The sequence below is a fragment of the Gadus morhua genome, chromosome 8, assembly GCF_902167405.1.
Source record: "Gadus morhua chromosome 8, gadMor3.0, whole genome shotgun sequence".
NCBI classification, from domain to species: domain Eukaryota; kingdom Metazoa; phylum Chordata; class Actinopteri; order Gadiformes; family Gadidae; genus Gadus; species Gadus morhua.
The window spans coordinates 5,365,575-5,383,351 of record NC_044055.1 but is presented as its reverse complement, the minus strand read 5'-3'; the positions used below and the strand labels follow the sequence as shown (position 1 = coordinate 5,383,351).

General features: G+C 43.9%; 3 protein-coding genes across 17 annotated transcripts in view; all 3 read right to left on the bottom strand.

Moving 5' to 3' along the window:
- The window catches only part of spidr (scaffold protein involved in DNA repair), a 32,841-nt gene extending 30,884 nt beyond the window's left edge, over positions 1–1,957 (bottom strand). For both annotated transcript variants that reach the window (XM_030362753.1, XM_030362754.1), the window contains exons 1-5: positions 1,747–1,957; positions 1,409–1,573; positions 1,181–1,244; positions 651–842; positions 110–310 (exon numbers count right to left, since the gene is read on the bottom strand). In XM_030362753.1, coding sequence (XP_030218613.1) covers positions 110–310; positions 651–842; positions 1,181–1,244; positions 1,409–1,573; positions 1,747–1,761 — 637 coding nt within the window. In that variant the 5' untranslated portion in view covers positions 1,762–1,957. The remainder of the gene's footprint in view (positions 1–109; positions 311–650; positions 843–1,180; positions 1,245–1,408; positions 1,574–1,746) is intronic.
- Positions 1,958–2,372: 415 nt separating this feature from the next.
- On the bottom strand, positions 2,373–12,566 carry mapre2 (microtubule-associated protein, RP/EB family, member 2). 3 transcript variants are annotated; one of them, XM_030362810.1, is made up of 8 exons: positions 12,449–12,553; positions 10,423–10,584; positions 8,984–9,111; positions 8,268–8,413; positions 7,656–7,872; positions 6,298–6,440; positions 5,355–5,513; positions 2,373–3,880 (listed from the first exon to the last, which is right to left on the bottom strand). In XM_030362810.1, exons 2-8 carry the CDS (start codon positions 10,542–10,544, stop codon positions 3,779–3,781), a joined length of 1,017 nt encoding a protein of 338 aa, XP_030218670.1. In that variant the 5' UTR covers positions 10,545–10,584; positions 12,449–12,553; the 3' UTR covers positions 2,373–3,778. The 3 variants fall into 3 exon arrangements, with proteins under 3 accessions (XP_030218670.1, XP_030218671.1, XP_030218669.1); XM_030362811.1 differs by lacking the exon at positions 10,423–10,584 and having other exon boundaries at positions 12,449–12,566; XM_030362809.1 differs by lacking the exon at positions 12,449–12,553 and having other exon boundaries at positions 10,423–10,699.
- Positions 12,567–13,778: 1,212 nt separating this feature from the next.
- dtna (dystrobrevin, alpha) overlaps positions 13,779–17,777 on the bottom strand; it is a 22,063-nt gene continuing 18,064 nt past the window's right edge. For all 12 annotated transcript variants that reach the window (XM_030362762.1, XM_030362759.1, XM_030362760.1 and 9 more), the window contains 5 exons: positions 17,529–17,618; positions 17,316–17,427; positions 16,646–16,763; positions 15,873–15,911; positions 13,779–15,093 (listed from right to left, as the gene is read on the bottom strand). In XM_030362762.1, the coding sequence (XP_030218622.1) occupies positions 15,894–15,911; positions 16,646–16,763; positions 17,316–17,427; positions 17,529–17,618 (338 nt within the window). In that variant the 3' untranslated portion in view covers positions 13,779–15,093; positions 15,873–15,893. The remainder of the gene's footprint in view (positions 15,094–15,872; positions 15,912–16,645; positions 16,764–17,315; positions 17,428–17,528; positions 17,619–17,777) is intronic.

Below are 17,777 nucleotides of genomic sequence, written 5' to 3'. Positions count from 1 at the left end.
ATATCGGCAAACACAAACAGCGATACCGATAAATGAATCGGCCAAACTATAGATCGGTCGGGCTCTAGTATAAAGTCTTCATCAGCGGCCGACGCGGTCTCAGGGGTACCTTCATCAGTGGGTGGTTTGGCGGAGCACTCAGCGGCGGCGGTGGGTCGGAGAGTTTTCCTACGCCTCTCTGGTGGTCCGGGAGCCATCGCTCTAGCAAGAGATCGGTCCTGATCTGTATCCGACCGCTCACTCTCACTAGACGACGTCCAGGCGATGTCCAACGGGTCCTCGTCGTCATGGTGACTGGAGATGCTAGGCGCTGCGCGAACCATGGATAAAGAAGATCAGGTTTATTTTGTACTTTGATTGAAGATATCGCTATGGAATCTGGTAACCCCTGACAACAAAATGAACTAGCCTAAGACGAGTTACTGTAAAACTCATGTTTGGACCATGAATAAAGACAGCACTGTACCTCTTCACAGTGATTTTGTATTCACCGTCAGACGTATATCGTGATGCATCGTTATAGGATTTTCTAACAATACATTGGTCATCGCAGAATCGCTGTATTGCGATATTATCTGTACCGTGGGCCATGTAACGCGCATCGTACTGTGAGGTACCCTGTGATTCCCACTCCTACTCAGCATCTGTACCTTCACCAGCAGGGAGCGCGTGCGATGCTCTGCCGGCTGGTCTCTGTATTTTTCTCTTCCTCTCTTGTCGTTTAGGAGGCACAGCTTTAGCCAGAGACTGCTTCGGACTCTCGTTCCCCGACCCCTCATTTTCACTGGAGGTCCACGCTATGTCCACGGGGTCGTCGTCATGGTGACCAGAGCTGTCATGCACTAAGTTACCATGGAGAGAGAAAGTATATGAGATCTGACCGACATCTGGTTCAATGAGTCTCATACAATCGCGTCCAACGTGTCCATTACATACTATGCAAAGTACTTGTGTTATGACAATTCTAATCTTATCCTAGCTATCTTTGTTGTATACGGGGAATGGATTAAACTAACAATTGTTAGGGCTTGGCACTTGGTTCTAAGAATATCCTTACTGTACGGACAGTGATATATTGTTGTTTCTCTTTCTTCTGACATATGTACTGCATTGTAAGTCGCTTTGCATTAAATCGTCTGCTAAATGCCCTCAATGTAAATGGAATTCCAGAAAGGGGTACCTGAAAAAGAGGCTGGGTCCAACTTCCTGACAGCAGACAATGTCCTTCCAGACGAATGGCCATCCTATAGTAAAAACAAGTGTGTTGCGTCTGTGCATATCTCACATTAAAAAACTGAATAACAATTATTAATTAAATAATTTACCTTGAAGATGCGCATGTGTTTATGCACGCCAAATGGAGTGCATAAGTACACTCCACTTGGCGAAAAAACAACAACAACCTTACCTTGACTTTAGGAAGGTCAATAAAGCTCTCCCCACACCTCTCCCACGCCCTGGCGGCTGAGCTGCCGGTGGATGGGGCAGTTAACCCCGCCGCGGAGTTAGCGCTGTTGTGTCCGACCTCATCCGGGAAGACAACACACCTGATGTCCCTGGAGAACTTCTTACGCTACAAGTAGAACATAAACCGAATTGTTTTTCGCAGACAGAAGCAAACCCAACCCCAAAACAAGCACACACTTTGAAATAAATGAGAAAAACCAACACACCCCACTTCTGAGGCAGAGTTTGAATCCAATTTATAAACATGTAGTTCGCCAGGCTAGCTGTGAGGCTACGTACCTTAAGAGAAGACATGCTGGCATCTTTCTGGCTCTTATGTTCACATACTGGCGGGGATACAAGGTCAGTTGAGGGGCTGGACCCGTAGTTTACGACATCATCGTTTACCGGTGTCGAAAGGTGTTAGTTAAGCAACTCTGAACGTCTTGGTCAACTGCTACATGGAGGGTACCGCTAGGCTGTGTGCGTTTGTTTTAATGGCCGGGGTGCGCCGGATGGGGGTTAGTATGTGTGTGTGCGTGCAGTTTCTTCCCTCGTGAATGTACCCGACATAGAAAACAAGCACACATTCATTCAGATTACTTGTGTTCAAAGTTGCGCAATCTGTAAAGTGAATAAGATTCGTGAAAAAACTTGTTTTTTACGTCAGCATATTTTCGCAATTGCAGAACATTTTGACGAAATATTGGATTGAAGTATTGTTTAGTCTGTGGTTGGCTCTGGTTGAAGTCCAATATTGTAATATATGACTACGTGTGTCAATGCGGGTAACAAATCCAAATATTTCAGCGCCATGAATTTTTGATTGTCAATGCTAGCAATTTTTGTTTTCATTCATTCATGCATTCATTCATTAATTTATTTGAAGAACCTCAGGTGGGAGTGACATGAGATTGACACACTCCTTCAGGCTCCCGTAGGTGAAAGGTTTTATTACAGCACGCCGTTCTACACCCGTCAAACATCAAGTTAAACATACAAAAGCTCACTTAACATTGTTTTTTTTTTATTAAATATGTAAAAAGCGGGTCAAGTTATTCACAAATAAAATGCAAACATGCAACACAGTTTGGGGAATGCATAATGAGTGGGACATAAAAAAACACTATTCATACTTATTGACAGTTTACATTCCTTTTCATTTACACAACAGTATCTGACTAAAGCATTATGGTGCACTGCTGAGTTCAATAATAGTAAATGTAACATTATGAACAGGTAATTACTGGAATATAGCATGTCAAATAACTCAGTGAACTTACACACATCTTTTCCAAGTAGTGTGATTGACAAATCATTTATAATATATATTATATCCATGGAACAGATATCAGTGGCAATGTGCTGCAAAGTATAAAAACAAAAAACGTTCTCCAACTTGATAAGACTAGGCCACAACAAATGCATTTTCCTCCCCTATGTTTATGACCTACTAATTAACCGGTTATAAAACCAAGCCATTTTACCAACATTAGTCACACACAATCGGTATGAGTAATACATTTTTGAGCTCACAATTATCTGAAAAATTGTGTTTTATGAAGATAGTCATCGTACAGTCCTAGTTGGTTTTTCAACTCTACACTTTGTTCACAATTAACTGACTGTGTTGTCTCCTCTTCCAAAGGATTCAACGTAAGGTCGTATACTTTAATACTAATGCTAAGGCTTAATAAATATGGTGAAAGTGTGTGGACCAATTGTCCACTCCTAGGTCAAATGTCAGTGCAACACATGGAAGGAGGTTTTATAAGAGCTACTATGAGCCCTTTCAGGGCTTTTTCTTATTGCGTTCGTGTGATTAACGTGGTTGATATGTAAAAAAGACACACAAAAAAATCTGTAGAAAACGAAAGGGAGCGAAGATGCACAAATTAACACTTGTACTGACAGGTAGAAGTTACCCGTCTGGACTTCAGCATGTCCTCATATTCAGGAATCTGATTGACCTGTCAACACCCACGCACACACACACACCGTCCATGGAAACTCCTGTGATGGTCTGAGCTTGTCTGCGCGTGGAGGTAAAAGTGACCCAAACCGGCCATGGGCAGTTCACCAACAATCAGAAAAACACAGAATATCAACTGGCAGGATTTAAGAAAAATCATGAACTGAAAAAGAACGGATGGTGGGTTCTTTCTGGGGAGGGGGGGGGGGGGGGGGGTGTGGCGGGTTGGGGGCATTGCTTCATTTGCTCAGTCTTCAAGAGAACAAAATAAAGAAACCACGGTGGAAAAACTTAAAATCCTTTGACGGTTGTTGTCACTATAAAAGAAGGGCGTGGGGTTGCAGTGAGGGAGGACAACAGTCAGTATTCATCCTGTTCTGCCTGGTCGTCTGGTACCTCCTCCTGGGCCAGCTGTGGGTCGGCCTCTTCTCCGTCCCCCTCAGCCAGCTCCCCGGCCCCCTCCTGAAAGACAATGTATGGTTGACGGCTATGTAACCTAAATTGGCCTGGTCGATAACCCTTGTGGTTAGTTCAGGAGGCAGAGCGGGTTCACTTGTAACCGGAAAGGTTTGCTAGTTCGATCCCCAGAGCGTCACGGTCAGCACGACATCTCACCCTAAAACTGCTCCGGAACGAGCTGGCTGTCTCCTGGAATGGTTTACTCCGCAGTCGGTGGGAAAATGTGCGTGTGAATAAGTTGCTTTGGATAAAAGCATGTGCTTGATGCCCTAAATGTGAAAACAGCATCATCTCTGGTTGAACATGGATGAATGGTTTCTCTGTCTGATACACTCAGTTTACAGTCGATTGGTTGTTCAGTTGAGGATGTGGTGTGGTGAGTGTCAGCACCGTAGTAGCATGAGTTTTGTTCGGCGATGTGTGACCCGTTTTTGAGTAATGTGTGTGATGTATTTTTTTTCATTTACAACCAAGTTGTAGTAGTCCGGTAACTTATCAACCCCAGCGTGTCCGGTTGCTAAGCGACGTCAACGTCTTTGGTGGACTATTTCTCTGCTGATCGCTTATTTTTCCCGATTATGACCGGCGTTCTGTTCATTATCCCTTACACAACAGCACTCTCTCTCTCCAAACAGTCTTGGCTGCGCACTCTCATCCAAATACATATTGTTTTCGGCGGAGGAGGGGGTAGATATAAAGACCGGACGAGAAACTGACGTTGCTTTGCTGTCCTTCATCTTAATTGAAGCAGCAGGCAGAGAAAAGCTCTTTCCTGCTTGGCTTTCATTAAAATCAAATACATAAAATGTCGCAGCCAGTCCAGATGTGTCAGGTGTGCGCTAGAGAAATACGAACATACGCTTACCACTTTTGTAAATGCCATATATATAGTACATTCGGATCACATGATAGGAATAGAGCTATTCTGATGAGAAATCTGATCAAAAGTGTCCATGTAAACGCGGCTAGTGTGTTGGATTCATGTCAATGTGTATTTAGAGACATTTCAATTTGTGGAAAAAATTGCAGGGGGAATATAAAAAATAATCAACCAAAACTTTCGCGACCCCCCTGCAGTACCTCCACAGACCCCCTAGGGGTCGCAGGCCCCCCTGTTGAAGACCTTTGCCCTAGACTGTGTTCTCATCAATACGTAAAGGACAACAAGGCATTGGCACTTAATGTATGCACTTATTGTATGTTGTACGTCCTGGCACTTAATGTATGCACTTATTGCACGTTGTACGTCCTTTCAAAAATAGTACTCAGCATTGTGTAGTGTCTTATACTAGCTATCTTTGTTGTATACGGGTAATGGGTTAACCTCACAAATGTTAGTGCTTGGCGCTTGGTTCTATGAACATCCTTACTTTACCGACAGCGGTATATTGTTTCTCCTTCTGACAAATGAGACACTTTGGATAAAAGCGTCTGCTAAATGCCATGAATGTAGATGTGAATGCAGAGTCAGACTGACCTGTTCGTCTGCAGAGTAGAGGACCTCCATCAGTCGGTCCACAAAGGGGGCGTTCTCCTCCCCTTGCTCCTGGCATAGCACCTCCACCTCGCGCAGTTTGCTGAAGTAGAAGTCTCGCTCCTTCTCCACCCCTTCCAACGCCAGCTTCAGTGTACTCATCTGGGAGGAGTCACGGTTAAAATTAAAGCAATGTTCGAGATCAACCACACACCGTTTTAGCTAATGGAAACACAAACGTCGATATTTTTGTAGTCTGCTGTGATGCTGTCGGATCAATACATTGAATTCACACTGCCCTATGTATGCAGAGTACTTCACAAAGCACAAGGACTCCATTGAAAACAATTTCCATTCAGCCGAAAAGACGTGGCCTTGTTTATGACAGTTAGTCTATAATTTGTGAAGCACTAGAGGAAATGTGATGTTTACGCATTGATGGTTGGATTCTTCTGGAAATCATGCATTTAAAATCAACGACCCCACCACTAAGTAAGAAATATAATACACACACAAAGCATCACTTCTTCAAATCCAGCAACATCATTTTACATAAACTGCATCCACAAACATAATATCCAAGGGAATATTTTACTAGGAGCAGTATTTCCTTTTGCAAAGATACTTTTCTATTAACATCTATGAACACAGTATGTCATAAGAGAGAAACAGCTTGGTGATTTACGAATAATGATTAAAGATTTTATAACCACAGTAAATAAAGTCTTCATAAGAGGGTACACTACGTGAGACATATCAATTGTTTGTGCTTTCACTTTGCTAATATCTACGTCCAAAACCCAAAGAATGTGTGCTTTCCTAACCTTGAATCATAACAGGCCCCTCGATCTTCTCGATCTTCCCCTCACCTCCAGAAGAGTTCATCCAGAACATGCCTCCATGCATACAAACAATACAGGTCAACAAAGGGGGGCAGTAAACCTACCTGTTCATTCAGAAGTGTGACCTGGACCTCCAGTTCCTTCTCTCCCTTGGCCGGGGTGGACGGCCCAGGGATCTTTTTGGCAGACGAGGGTCTAGATGACGGTGTTACGGACTTAGCTATAGTACAAGTGGGCCTGGAGACTCCTAAAGGAAACATCAGTGGTATATCAGATGCATTTACATTTAAATTTAGGGCATTTAGCAGACGCTTTTATCCAAAGCGACTTACAATAAGTACATTTGTCATAAGAAGTGCAACAATATATCGCTGTCGGTACAGAAAGTATGGTCATAGAACCGAGTGCAAGTACAAAAATCGCTAGGCTAACCCATTCCCCGTGTTACAGCAATGATAGCAGCTACTGCAGTTGCTACACAGTTAAGTACTATAATACAATACAATGCAATCTGTTTTTCAGGACGGCAGGACGTGGACGTGGACGTGTTATTTATAGCAGACACTTACTAAGACACGCAACGGTATATAGAATGTACCGGTTAACAAGTTCAAAGACAGAGATGAAACTTATACTCTCAAACCAACCCAAAGTCAAGCTACCAATGTATAGCTTTTAGACATAATTAATCGATTAAAATAATATTGTTTCAGGCAAGTTCTTCAAGTTTAAAACTGGAACTTCCAACAGTACCACTGGCCAAACAATGAATACTTCTTTGCCTAGAGTATAACACAATGGAAGCTTAGTCAGCCTGCTTGCATTGTCATGTTAGTTTACGATGATTAACAACAGTTGTGCTACCTGCCTCTCCATTGTGAAAGAAACCATCGCACATGTATGTTATCTATCTACCTATATTGTGGCTGAGCGGGATTATAAACAGTGGGATAACATGACACAGCTGGAATAATAGGAACTCTAAATCATGGAATGAACTGTCTGCTCTTTTAGATGGCAATGCAAAAACACAGGCTGGATAACTGGCAGCCAAAAAAAGGAGGTCAAATTAACTGTCCAATCAGAATGAAATCCACTGATGGAGACAAACTGTAAAAAATATTTCAGTTCCAGGTATTCTGATGGGTCCATCAGCATACCTGGAATTACATTTTACGCCATAATCTCCCATGGCTGCTGAGATATCTTCTTAGGCTTTAGGAGGATATCAACAAGAAGAGGCATCCACATTGACCACAAGATATGTGAAATAGAATCATCCGTCTAATTGTTACCATGTAAATGCAATAATTTAAGCAAAGCACCTTAGTTACAAAGGTGCATAACCTGTACAACCTTGATAGCTAAGTCCAGGTTATCGCCGTTCCTTTAGTTATCAGGTGACTCCCACCCACTAACACCACTGCCCCTTTGGTTCTCCAGGTGATCCACATCCACCTGCCTGCTGTGGGGGAGCTGGCTGCGTGGAGGGACTTCTTGGGCAGGTTGAAGATCTGCTCTCCAGGGTCGGGAGGGGGGATGGCGTCCTGACCCTGCCTGGCCTGCACCGGGTCGTACTCTTTACCGTCGTAGTTCGCGTCGAAAAACCTCTTGAACCACTGGATGAAGTCCAGGTTGTCCTGAAACCTCCCCTTGACCAGCTTCTCTACGGGAATAATCTGGGAGGAGGGGGAGATGCGGGGGTTCAAACGTCAGGGACACAACAAGAGCGAGCCTTTAAATGGTAAATGGACTGCATTTATACTGCGCTTCTCTAACCAGTGGCCACTCAAAGCGCTTTCCAATATTGCCTGACATTCGCCCATTCATGCACACATTCACACACCGACGGCGGTGTCAACCACACAAGGCGACAGCCAGCTCGTCGGGAGCGGTCAGGGTGAGGTCTTTTGCTCAGGGGCACCTCGACACTCGGCCAGGAGGAGCCGGAGATCGAACCAGCAACCTTCCGGTTACCAGCCGACCCGCTCTACCTCCTGAGCAACATGCCGCCCATTTACAAGTACATCAATGAATAGTAACAATAAGGATATGAGGATTCTCTCCGACTCACCTTGTCCACATTCACCCTTTTAAATGAGGCCTGCAACACTTTCCAATTGTGGATGTACTCATGCTCCAGTTTAGCTTGGAACTTGACCTTCTTAAGACTGACGCAGCCAGGAAAAAGTAAATCCATGAACTGGCAGTAGGCCGCTCCTAGATATGGAATACAATCACAAACAGTCAAAACCTTGGGGATTCATAAGGAATACGGGGAATTAACTCCCACTCATAGCCTAGTTGAATCTTTCTAGATAATCACCTCTCTCCAATAGCATGACTGTTATTATTGCTTTTGTGAAATAAGGCTAAATGCTTTAACAACAGTGAAACAGTCTGTGTTGTTAATATGGGCTAAGTGAAGTATGGGATAAGCCACGGTAATGTCTTCTTAAAAGCCCACTGGAATTGACATACTTTAAGAGTGTGTGAGCCGGGGCGACAGACAGGAGTGATTGTGATTAGATTACTGGGACCCAGCAGCAGGACATGCCCGTTTGCAAGCTTTATTTATAGACGCCTCCCAGTCCCCCACCAAGAATAGGTGACTGCGTTACTCAGATTGATTTAACTTTATCACTGTGTCAAGCCGAGGCACTTGTTAGCTACGTAGTAATTAGTGCCTCTTACATGTCTGTTACCAGTCTTACCCAGCTTATCGAAAAACAGTTGGCACGCACCCATAACAACAATCACACCCTTCCTCCGGTTAAAACGGGATCTTACCTGATGACAGCTGCTCCACTTTTGTGTAGTTTAGGCTCAGAATATCATTAACCCAGGCAGTTATGTCATGCCTGCTCATAGTCTCCTGGGTTATTGAGGTAGAATATACGTTGACCGCCATCCCCCAACTGCAAGAGATGATTGAATACATTCTAATAAAGTCATGGTAAGGCCATACCTTCCAGCTTAGTACATCAAGCAATGCAAACCATGCATTTGAATCGTACGTTACAGATGTTGTTACGCCTTTAATACTTGGGTAATTAGACACTTGAAATTAAGGGGCATAGGAACGGGTTATGAATTGGGATATTAATTTTGTCTTGGTTAAAGGGGCCAAGATAACACAACGCACCACCACTTATTCTCAATTGTGGTAGTAAACAAGTTAATCCAACTTCTGTAACGCTTCTGTCCCAAATCACCATAATGCATCTTTAACACATTCAGCAAAGAAATCGCTTCCACAAGTCATAACACATTGTCTTAATGCGTTATTCCTCGATAATATCCCAAATATTAAACACGCAGGCCACAATCAGTGCAGTTATTGAAACCTGCATTTCTCCTCCGAATTCCAAACCAAAACAGACCATCTCCCGACACAGGGTGTCTGGCTGTGCACCGAAGGAGGACCTGACGAAATTGCATGAAAGGCTGCATATTTCTTTTGACCTTCGTGCAGCCCAGTTCGTATTCGTTGCGCTGTTTTTCGCGCACAAGTGCAAACACTCAATCCAAACCGGAGCCCTTGCCACATCCATGCAGGAGGAGAGGCTCCACCGGCGGGCTGGGGAGGAGGGAGCAGACTGGGCCAGCCGTTCCCATGTCAACAAAGCGGATGTACTGTTAGCTTCGTTAGCCATGCAGTAATAGCCGATCATGGGGGCTGTGTTGACGCTCGGCTAAATGTCCATTGTAAAACCTCACGTCAAGGGTCGAACATGCAACCGGGCATCTATAGAGCCGCAACCGAATGCATGTTTGATCACACCGTTTGCTGCCGTCAAACACCGAGCAGCATGACCTGCTCTGATGAATAAATGCCATTCTGTTGATGAGGGTGGCTGTCCATTCCCATAGCATTTGACACGTCGGTGATTGTGATCACTTCGATTCGGTGCTTTTCGTCTACGAGTAAAGCATACAGTATACCCTGCAGCGGGGACCCCCATCAGACACTATCCTCTTATATAATTGTGCTGAAAAAAAAAACAACCATGGATGGGCCTTTAGCGATTTGCGCCATGGCTCCAATGACAGGACTAGATAATAACAGAGGGCACGATGCGCCTTTACGACGCACACGCAAAACCGGCCAACGAAGCGATGCACATCACCGTAAAAATCAAAATGAAACTGCAGCTATGATCAATCCCGTTTACGTCTCGCAGGCGTTATTATGAGACGGGATAAGATGCGGCATTACACGCGTTTACCTGTAGGCGCGCTCTCCTCGCACTGTGTTCTTTCTGTAGGGAATGATGTTGGATCCGTTGTCCTGGACCATGTCGTTGTTGTTCTCTCCATTTGGGGAAAGTACTTGGGTGGGACCAGGCATCGAGCCTCTTTAATAGTGAACAGATTATAGTCTGTTCCCCCTGTGCAGAAAGGACGATGGAAAAGCCTAAGAAAGTGCCGCACCTCAGGCTCGTTCCGTCTGCGTGTTCTTCACAGATCTCCGCCCGGTGACGTCGCTGCGCCCTGCCCACGTGACTGCAAGGGGTGGCCGCCTGTTCCTTTTTATAGTGGGATGTTTCACCCGGTGTGAATCTGATCTGATCTCATCATCAGCCATCAGGAGGAAGGCACGTCTGACACGAACTGCATTTTGGTTTTTCTCAAATAGGATGGCCTTTGGTTGTTAATCAAGTGATCTGCAGTGATTGAATGATCACATAATGAAAGGCAAATGCAACCTTTCCGCTTCTTACAAGGAATAGGTGTTAAGCAATTTGCAGTAGACGATGCATACAGTCGATGGATGTGTGCTGAAACAGTGAGTAGCTGACCTTTGAGGATTGTAGTAGGCCTACTACTGAAACTCACTCAAACCTTCTGCCTAGGGCAAAGCTGCGATACAGACATCCACACATTCAGCATTAAAACGTCCCCCGACCCAGTCTCTCAGGCTTCTAATTCTGGAACCTGAACAGTAAGGCCCGATCGAATACATTGGACATATTCAATGGTTTTGCTCGGTTTATGCACATTGGCTCTTAAAAGCGACCGATGTGCAGGAAGCAGCAGGCCTGATGAGGGCTAAGTCTGCCAGATATGTGACTATTACAAGCACATAGCCATGTTATGTTATGGGAATAATAACATGTGTTACATGTTAAAAATCCACGATGCACGAGACAATCGCAAACAGACTACTACTACTACTAGTACTACAAATTATGCTTTCATAATCCAAAAGCAATACTGTGGCTACTAGCTAATACTGTGCCAACCGTGCACGTCACTACCACTAGATCCCTCCAAAGAATCAGACACCGTACAACTAATACCCTGCTGGCAATACTATGCATGCACACGTCTGCAAGATCACACGTCTGCATTCTTCAGAAAAAACAGCCCAACGAGGAACACACACACAATCCAAAGAAGTCATCGGATGGAAAACCCTTAAACTACAAAGAGCGGGGATTCACTCCCCCGGAAAGTGTTGTACAAACCCGTCGTTTTTGTTTTTTTTATGAACAAGTCGGTCACGTTACCACTATTTACTATGCAACGTGGAAAGTTGCATAAACGCTGAATATGCGATATAAACCGACCTTCGTGTGTGTGTGTGTGTGTGTGTGTGTGTGTGTGTGTGTGTGTGTGTGTGTGTGTGTGTGTGTGTGTGTGTGTGTGTGTGTGTGTGTGTGTGTGTGTGTGTGTGTGTGTGTGTGTGTGTGCCCTGTTGTCAACTCAAAAGCACACACGCAAAAAACTAGTTGTTCAAAGGTTATGCAAATGTTGTAGGGCACCCATGTCAGAGCTCAGAGGAAGTCGTGCGTAAGCAAAGGCACCACGTCAAAACTTGCCCACACACTCACAACTTCACAAACAGAGTCACAACTTAACCAATACGGTCCATGCAAGAACACAGTTCATACCTGTAATGTCGCGAGAACCAAGACAGAGTCTAGGACCTGAACGGACAGAGATCTGTCACTGAAGCTATGTTATAACATTATACTAACACACGTTCAGGTGAAACCCGAGTTCCCTGCTGTTGTGCATTTTGGAATTAATTAATTCATTTGATTTTTGGCATTGAGTTCAACAAATACTGTAGTAATGTGTGTGTGCCTGCACTTTGACAGAACCAGCCGCCACACACACAACAGCAGCAGAGCCTGCAAACGCACAAAGTAATCGATGCATGGGGGAAGCTGTGTGATCCATCTCACGGACTACTTTAGGAAGAGTAATTTCTGGACAAAAAAAAGCATAATAGTTGATTTGACTCACCAGTGAACTCAGATCCTATCCTCAGGTTACACGGTGTTAAAAAATCGGCTCTTTTCCTGAGTCACCCCACCCTCGACTGTGCGTTCGCACCGATTCGTGCCGGACGATGACGAGAACAACGCACCCCTGTTTGATTCGGTAAGACGACACCGCGGAGGCCACTCATTGGTCGGTTTCTGACATCTGCTCGGAGTCCAACCAGTCATATCGCGATGCGTTGCTTCGTGAACGCGGTTGACAGTTCCCTCCACATCTACACATATGTCACTTTCCTTTTGATTCGGCCTTACATGCCTTATCAATTATTATATATTGTATAAATCTATAGATATATACAATATATCAATATATATTAAATACAATGCATAACATATCTATAACATATACATATATAAACAAATATATAATGTAATGTAACGTAGTATATATTCATATTTACATGTGTACATTTATTTTTAAATTATTTTTTCAAGTTTAGATTGATTTGCAGCAGTGCAATCATTTATCTATTAACACAATGTACAGTTTACTGTAATCGTAGCAGCTGCTCGCCACACGGTGATCCAGCAGTTACAGCCCCTTACATTCCTCCAGAGCATAGAAATATAGGACTAGACAATCGCCTCGGGGCAAACAGTTGTACCCTGGCGCACCCTGTTTTCTAATCAGGCCGGGGTTTTTGAACGGTAGCGACTGCGCATGCTCGTAATTATTTTTGGTGAGGACTTCTTCATAGCCTCGAGATAATGAAACAATTCCAAATAAAGATCATGCAGTTATCACGGATTCTGCACGCTTCCGGCCTAGTGGTTTTCCTGAAATGAAAATGTGGTGGTGGTGGTGATGGGGGAAGGGGTTGTTATGCATGTTCTTTTTTCCTAAATAATATATATTTGAAATAAGGAATATATAGTAAATTGTGTTTACTTCTGATTTTAAACCATAGGGTTTTAGAGATCCATCTCCGTAAAATGCTTTTAAATATGAATATGGATTGGAAGTAGACTACAGGAATTGTTTTATTGAATTAACTGAAGGTTTCTGGTAGGCCTTGTGGTCTATTAAACATCTATTTATGGCTGTTTGGTTTTAATTAACTCAGATATACCGTCCCGTACTGCTGAGAGAAGGAAATCTTGAACATTCCCACTATGGAGCGTTAAACTGCATGGTTGCTCGTACGATACGTCATAAACCCTCTGAATAATAGACGCTAGGTCAGGAGAACCACAGAGCTTATAGGACAGGTAATGAATGTATCTCCAGAAACAGACCGACTGAAGTGTATCAGGCTGGGATGAGGAGGAGAAACGGTTCAAACTTCACAAAATGGTGATACAGTGTCAACACTTTATTATGCATCTCCGCCATGCAAAGTCACTTAAAAGAACTAACTAAAAGAAAAGAATAATTAAACCAGATATATTTCACAAATTTCAGTTTTAAGATGAACTTTCCATTTATTTTCGTAGCTGGGTTATGGTGTATGGACCCCCCAGAAGGGGCAGGAGCCAGGTGTGTGTACTGTATGTGTTTGTACACGCGTGTGTAACATGTGATTCATGTGAGGGACGAACAGGCTACCATTTTGGTCATAAAATAAACGCAAATTAAATAATGTGGGAAACAAACCTTCATCTATTTCTCTTTAGAGGGAGTATTAAAAAAGAAAAAATTGGATGTCTTTTCCGAAACATTTTGTTTCAGAGTAAATTTGGAATTCTTGCAAATGACTTTCTTTGAATTTCTTTTCATTGAATTTCTATATTCTTCAAGCATTATCCGCTGTGTTTCAAAGCTGTGAAAACCCAGAATCGCCTGGGTTTATCGACATCAGACATCAAACGAGACAACATCTGTGAGCAGACGCTTCTTGCTTTATCCAGTGATGGAAAGCCACATTTCCTTAGACTCGTCTACGGTCTGTTAGAATGTGGCTAACAGCTTGTTAGCTCCAGCTTGTTAGCCGCAGAGAATGTGGCTAACAAGCCTGTTAGCCACATTCTCTGCCGGGATTCTGAATAAATTCCAGAGAGAGGTCACTTAATCAGCCACGGCTGTATGCACAATCCCTGACCTGTGTCTCAAACCCAATCCACGCTCCTAGGAAATACTTTGACCCAACAAAAGCACAAAAGTTGGTCAAGACCAGTTATAACACAGCAAATCTATTGGGAAAATCCGGTCGTATATCGACTAGAATTATATTCTCAGTTTATATGGTCTTTGTGAGTCACATAATCTTTTTTTTTTTTTTTATCATGCTGAATAGAACAACCAAGTAATGAACCCAGTCTTTGTTTTTAGAAATGAGGTAACTTAAACTTCACGGCTTGTCAGCTTGTATAACGAAACATAATGTCCACATAATAGCCAGACAACTCATTCAAAACTAGGGTAAGAAGTAGACATTTTCCGATGTTGTGTATTTATGGCACCTGTGGTAAAATAGACTGCTCAGCAATTCATTAGTTCTCCTCTTCATTTCACAGTATTGTCTCAAACATGTAGTGGGTTTAAAAATATACCTTTGAACAACTGTAATCTATGGTTGGTCTTGAAAACTCTCAATCTTCACTTCTTCATGAGCCTCTGTGTCATTTCCTCCTGCATCGTCTTCTGCTGTTCCTTCTCCTATTGCTTATCTGTCAAGAGAACAGTGGTTGGTGTTGTAAACATGGACAGGAGGAGCTCAGCCGACAGATACAGAATACAGAAATAGTCTGGGAGCATTTCAAACATTGCAACATTGCAATCACGCCATCATCAGTTGTGTAATGCTATGCAACTGTTTTTGTTTTTCCCCCCAAGGGGTTGCATTAAAATAGCCATGTGTTGGAGACTATCCCTCCTCATCTCATCTGCTGGTATTAAACTCTGGGCTTATTCCTCCATCGCTTCCGTTTGCAGGCCCATAATGACTGCTCTCTCAAATCAGGGAATCTGTTTACTTTGATGGATTACTTAACAGCACTACGACAATACAAACACGCAGCATGTTGCAAACCCCACGCGGTCGACGCCCACCGCTGGCAAGAAACTGTTACAGTATTACCCGTTACTACCCCCCATTCGGAGCACGTTTTTCCACTCCGCTGAGATAAGTAATCGTCGTTTATCTCCAATACATTGTTTAAAGTCTAATTAGGTTTAGTGTATTAGTCTGACACCCTATTTTAATAATTTGCTCAGTAGGGAGGATCGTGGAAGTTGGATATTCTTCCCTAGGTTGGAGAAGCATAGCATTATTCAGATCATCACCTATTTCCATTCATGGTATCTTTTTTCACTTGAAATTAAATGATTATGATTTACTTTTCTTAGCGGCAGCTATGTCATGTGACATGTACTGTAAACATGAATAAGACGTGTAGGTTTGGAGTTATATCATTCATGTCAATTAAGGATAAGATCAAATACTTACCGGAAATATGAACAACCATGGTCACTGTTGTAGTGTCATCTATACATACATATATAGACACACAAACACACACACACACACACACACACACACACACACACACACACACACACACACACACACACACACACACACACACACACACACACACACACAGCGCAAGTATTTAGGAGAGAGATACAACGTTGTGAGAAAACGATATACACCAGACACAGACCAGGAAGTCAATTTGCACAGAAGAACAAATCATCCCAAGTGTAACGCTGTGTAATAACAGTGTCCATGCAAAGATTTGCGGAAGAAATACGTTCATTCTCTGCCAACTGAACAATGCAGGCGTTCAACAACAACTGCGTTGCCCAGGGAACACATTTTCTCTCTCCAAAAAGCGATCGGTGATGAATTGTTGGTTACACATCCCCTGCACAAACAACAAATGTGGTCTGAAAACATTCGCAGGACTTTTGTGTATGCATGTGTGCGTGTGTGTGTGTGTGAGTGTTTGCATGTGTGTGTGGGATGAGTGTGTGTGTGTGTGTGTGTGTGTGTGTGTGTGTGTGTTTGCATGTGTGTGTGGGATGAGTGTGTGTGTGTGTGTTTGTGGGAACGTATGTGTATTTGTGTGCGCCAATGTGTATTTGTGTGTGTGCATGTGCATTTGTGTGTGCGCCGTGCGTGTGCGTGAGTGTCTGAGTTTCAGCTTCCCTTCGGCTGCCAAGCGGGTGGAGCATTGAAGGATGGGATGTTTCTGGGGAGCGCTCGTTCTGTCTTACCATGCAGTCCTTCTCCGGCTCCTTCCGGTGCTTCATCAGCTCCTCGGCCAGGAGCTCCCCCTCCAGCTGCCTGTCTAGGTCCATCTCGTAGCGGCCCTCGTCTGGGACGACACTGAGCCTGGCCAATAGGAGGAAGCAACGTCAGAACCAGCGTCCAATCAGTCAAGGGACTAGATACTTCTCAAATCAAACAGCCCTCGTTGTTTCCATTTAAGGATGCCGGCGCTTTGATCCAAATTGTCTTTACAGTGATAATATTTTGATCCATGTTATAATGGGTTAGGGTTAAATGATAAATGGACTGCATCTATACAGCGCTCTTCTAACCAGTGGCCACTAAAAGCGCTTTACAACATTGCCTCGCACGCACATTCACACACAGACGGCGGTGTCAGCCACGCAAGGTGACAGCCAGCTCGTCGGGAGCAGTCAGGGTGAGGCGCCTCACTCCTGAGCCGCATGCCGCCCATCAGGGTTAGGATTAGACATGTTATAACGACACGGTGAGGGCATCTAGCTCGAGGTTTGACCGCTAAGTCAGACGTTAGTCTATCCGACAAACTATCCTGGGCTAGGCGCATCATTTTGATTACAAACACTGCTTCTTCGTCTACTCAACATGTTTATTTTGGCGCACATACGCAGGAGCAAAACACGACACAAGGCATACCTTAGCTTAGAGGCTAGCTGCGTAGCGAAGAAGGGATCCGAGGCCGACGGAGCGAGGCTGTCACTGCCTTCGAAATCTGAGTCCAAAAGGCTTTCCATCTCACTGCCACAGTCTGAACACAAGAGTGTTTACATTCACATGATTTTGAGGCATTCGTGAAGGCAGGGGGGTCAAAGGTCAGACGTGTGAGGTGTGCCTGTGCTGTTCCCTGACCGGAGTTCAGCTCCTTCACCAGGAACGACATCGTGCTGGTGATGGAGTCGGCGGCGATGAGGAGGTCGTTCCTCAGGTTTCTCCGCGGCCCTTTAGAAGCAGAACAGACAGCAGGAGGCTCATTATCTCTCACCACAGCGCTGTGTACTTTAAGGCTGGGCCATAATCTATTAGCATTTACCGTTTTTAAGTGGCAGAGCTAATGTGATTCAAAAATTGGAGTATCCAGTTTTGTAGAATTATGTGTGG

What these genes read in the sequence shown, in the direction of transcription:
- mapre2 (XM_030362810.1), bottom strand. Translation starts at nt 10,544, where the DNA reads ATGCCTGGTCCCACCCAAGTACTTTCCCCAAATGGAGAGAACAACAAC. An exon ending in TCACACTTCTGAATGAACAG is followed by an intron (nt 5,514 to 6,297) that starts GTAGGTTTACTG and finishes GACTCCTCCCAG; the next exon opens with ATGAGTACACTGAAGCTGGC. An exon ending in TCTACTCTGCAGACGAACAG is followed by an intron (nt 3,881 to 5,354) that starts GTCAGTCTGACT and finishes ATTGTCTTTCAG; the next exon opens with GAGGGGGCCGGGGAGCTGGC.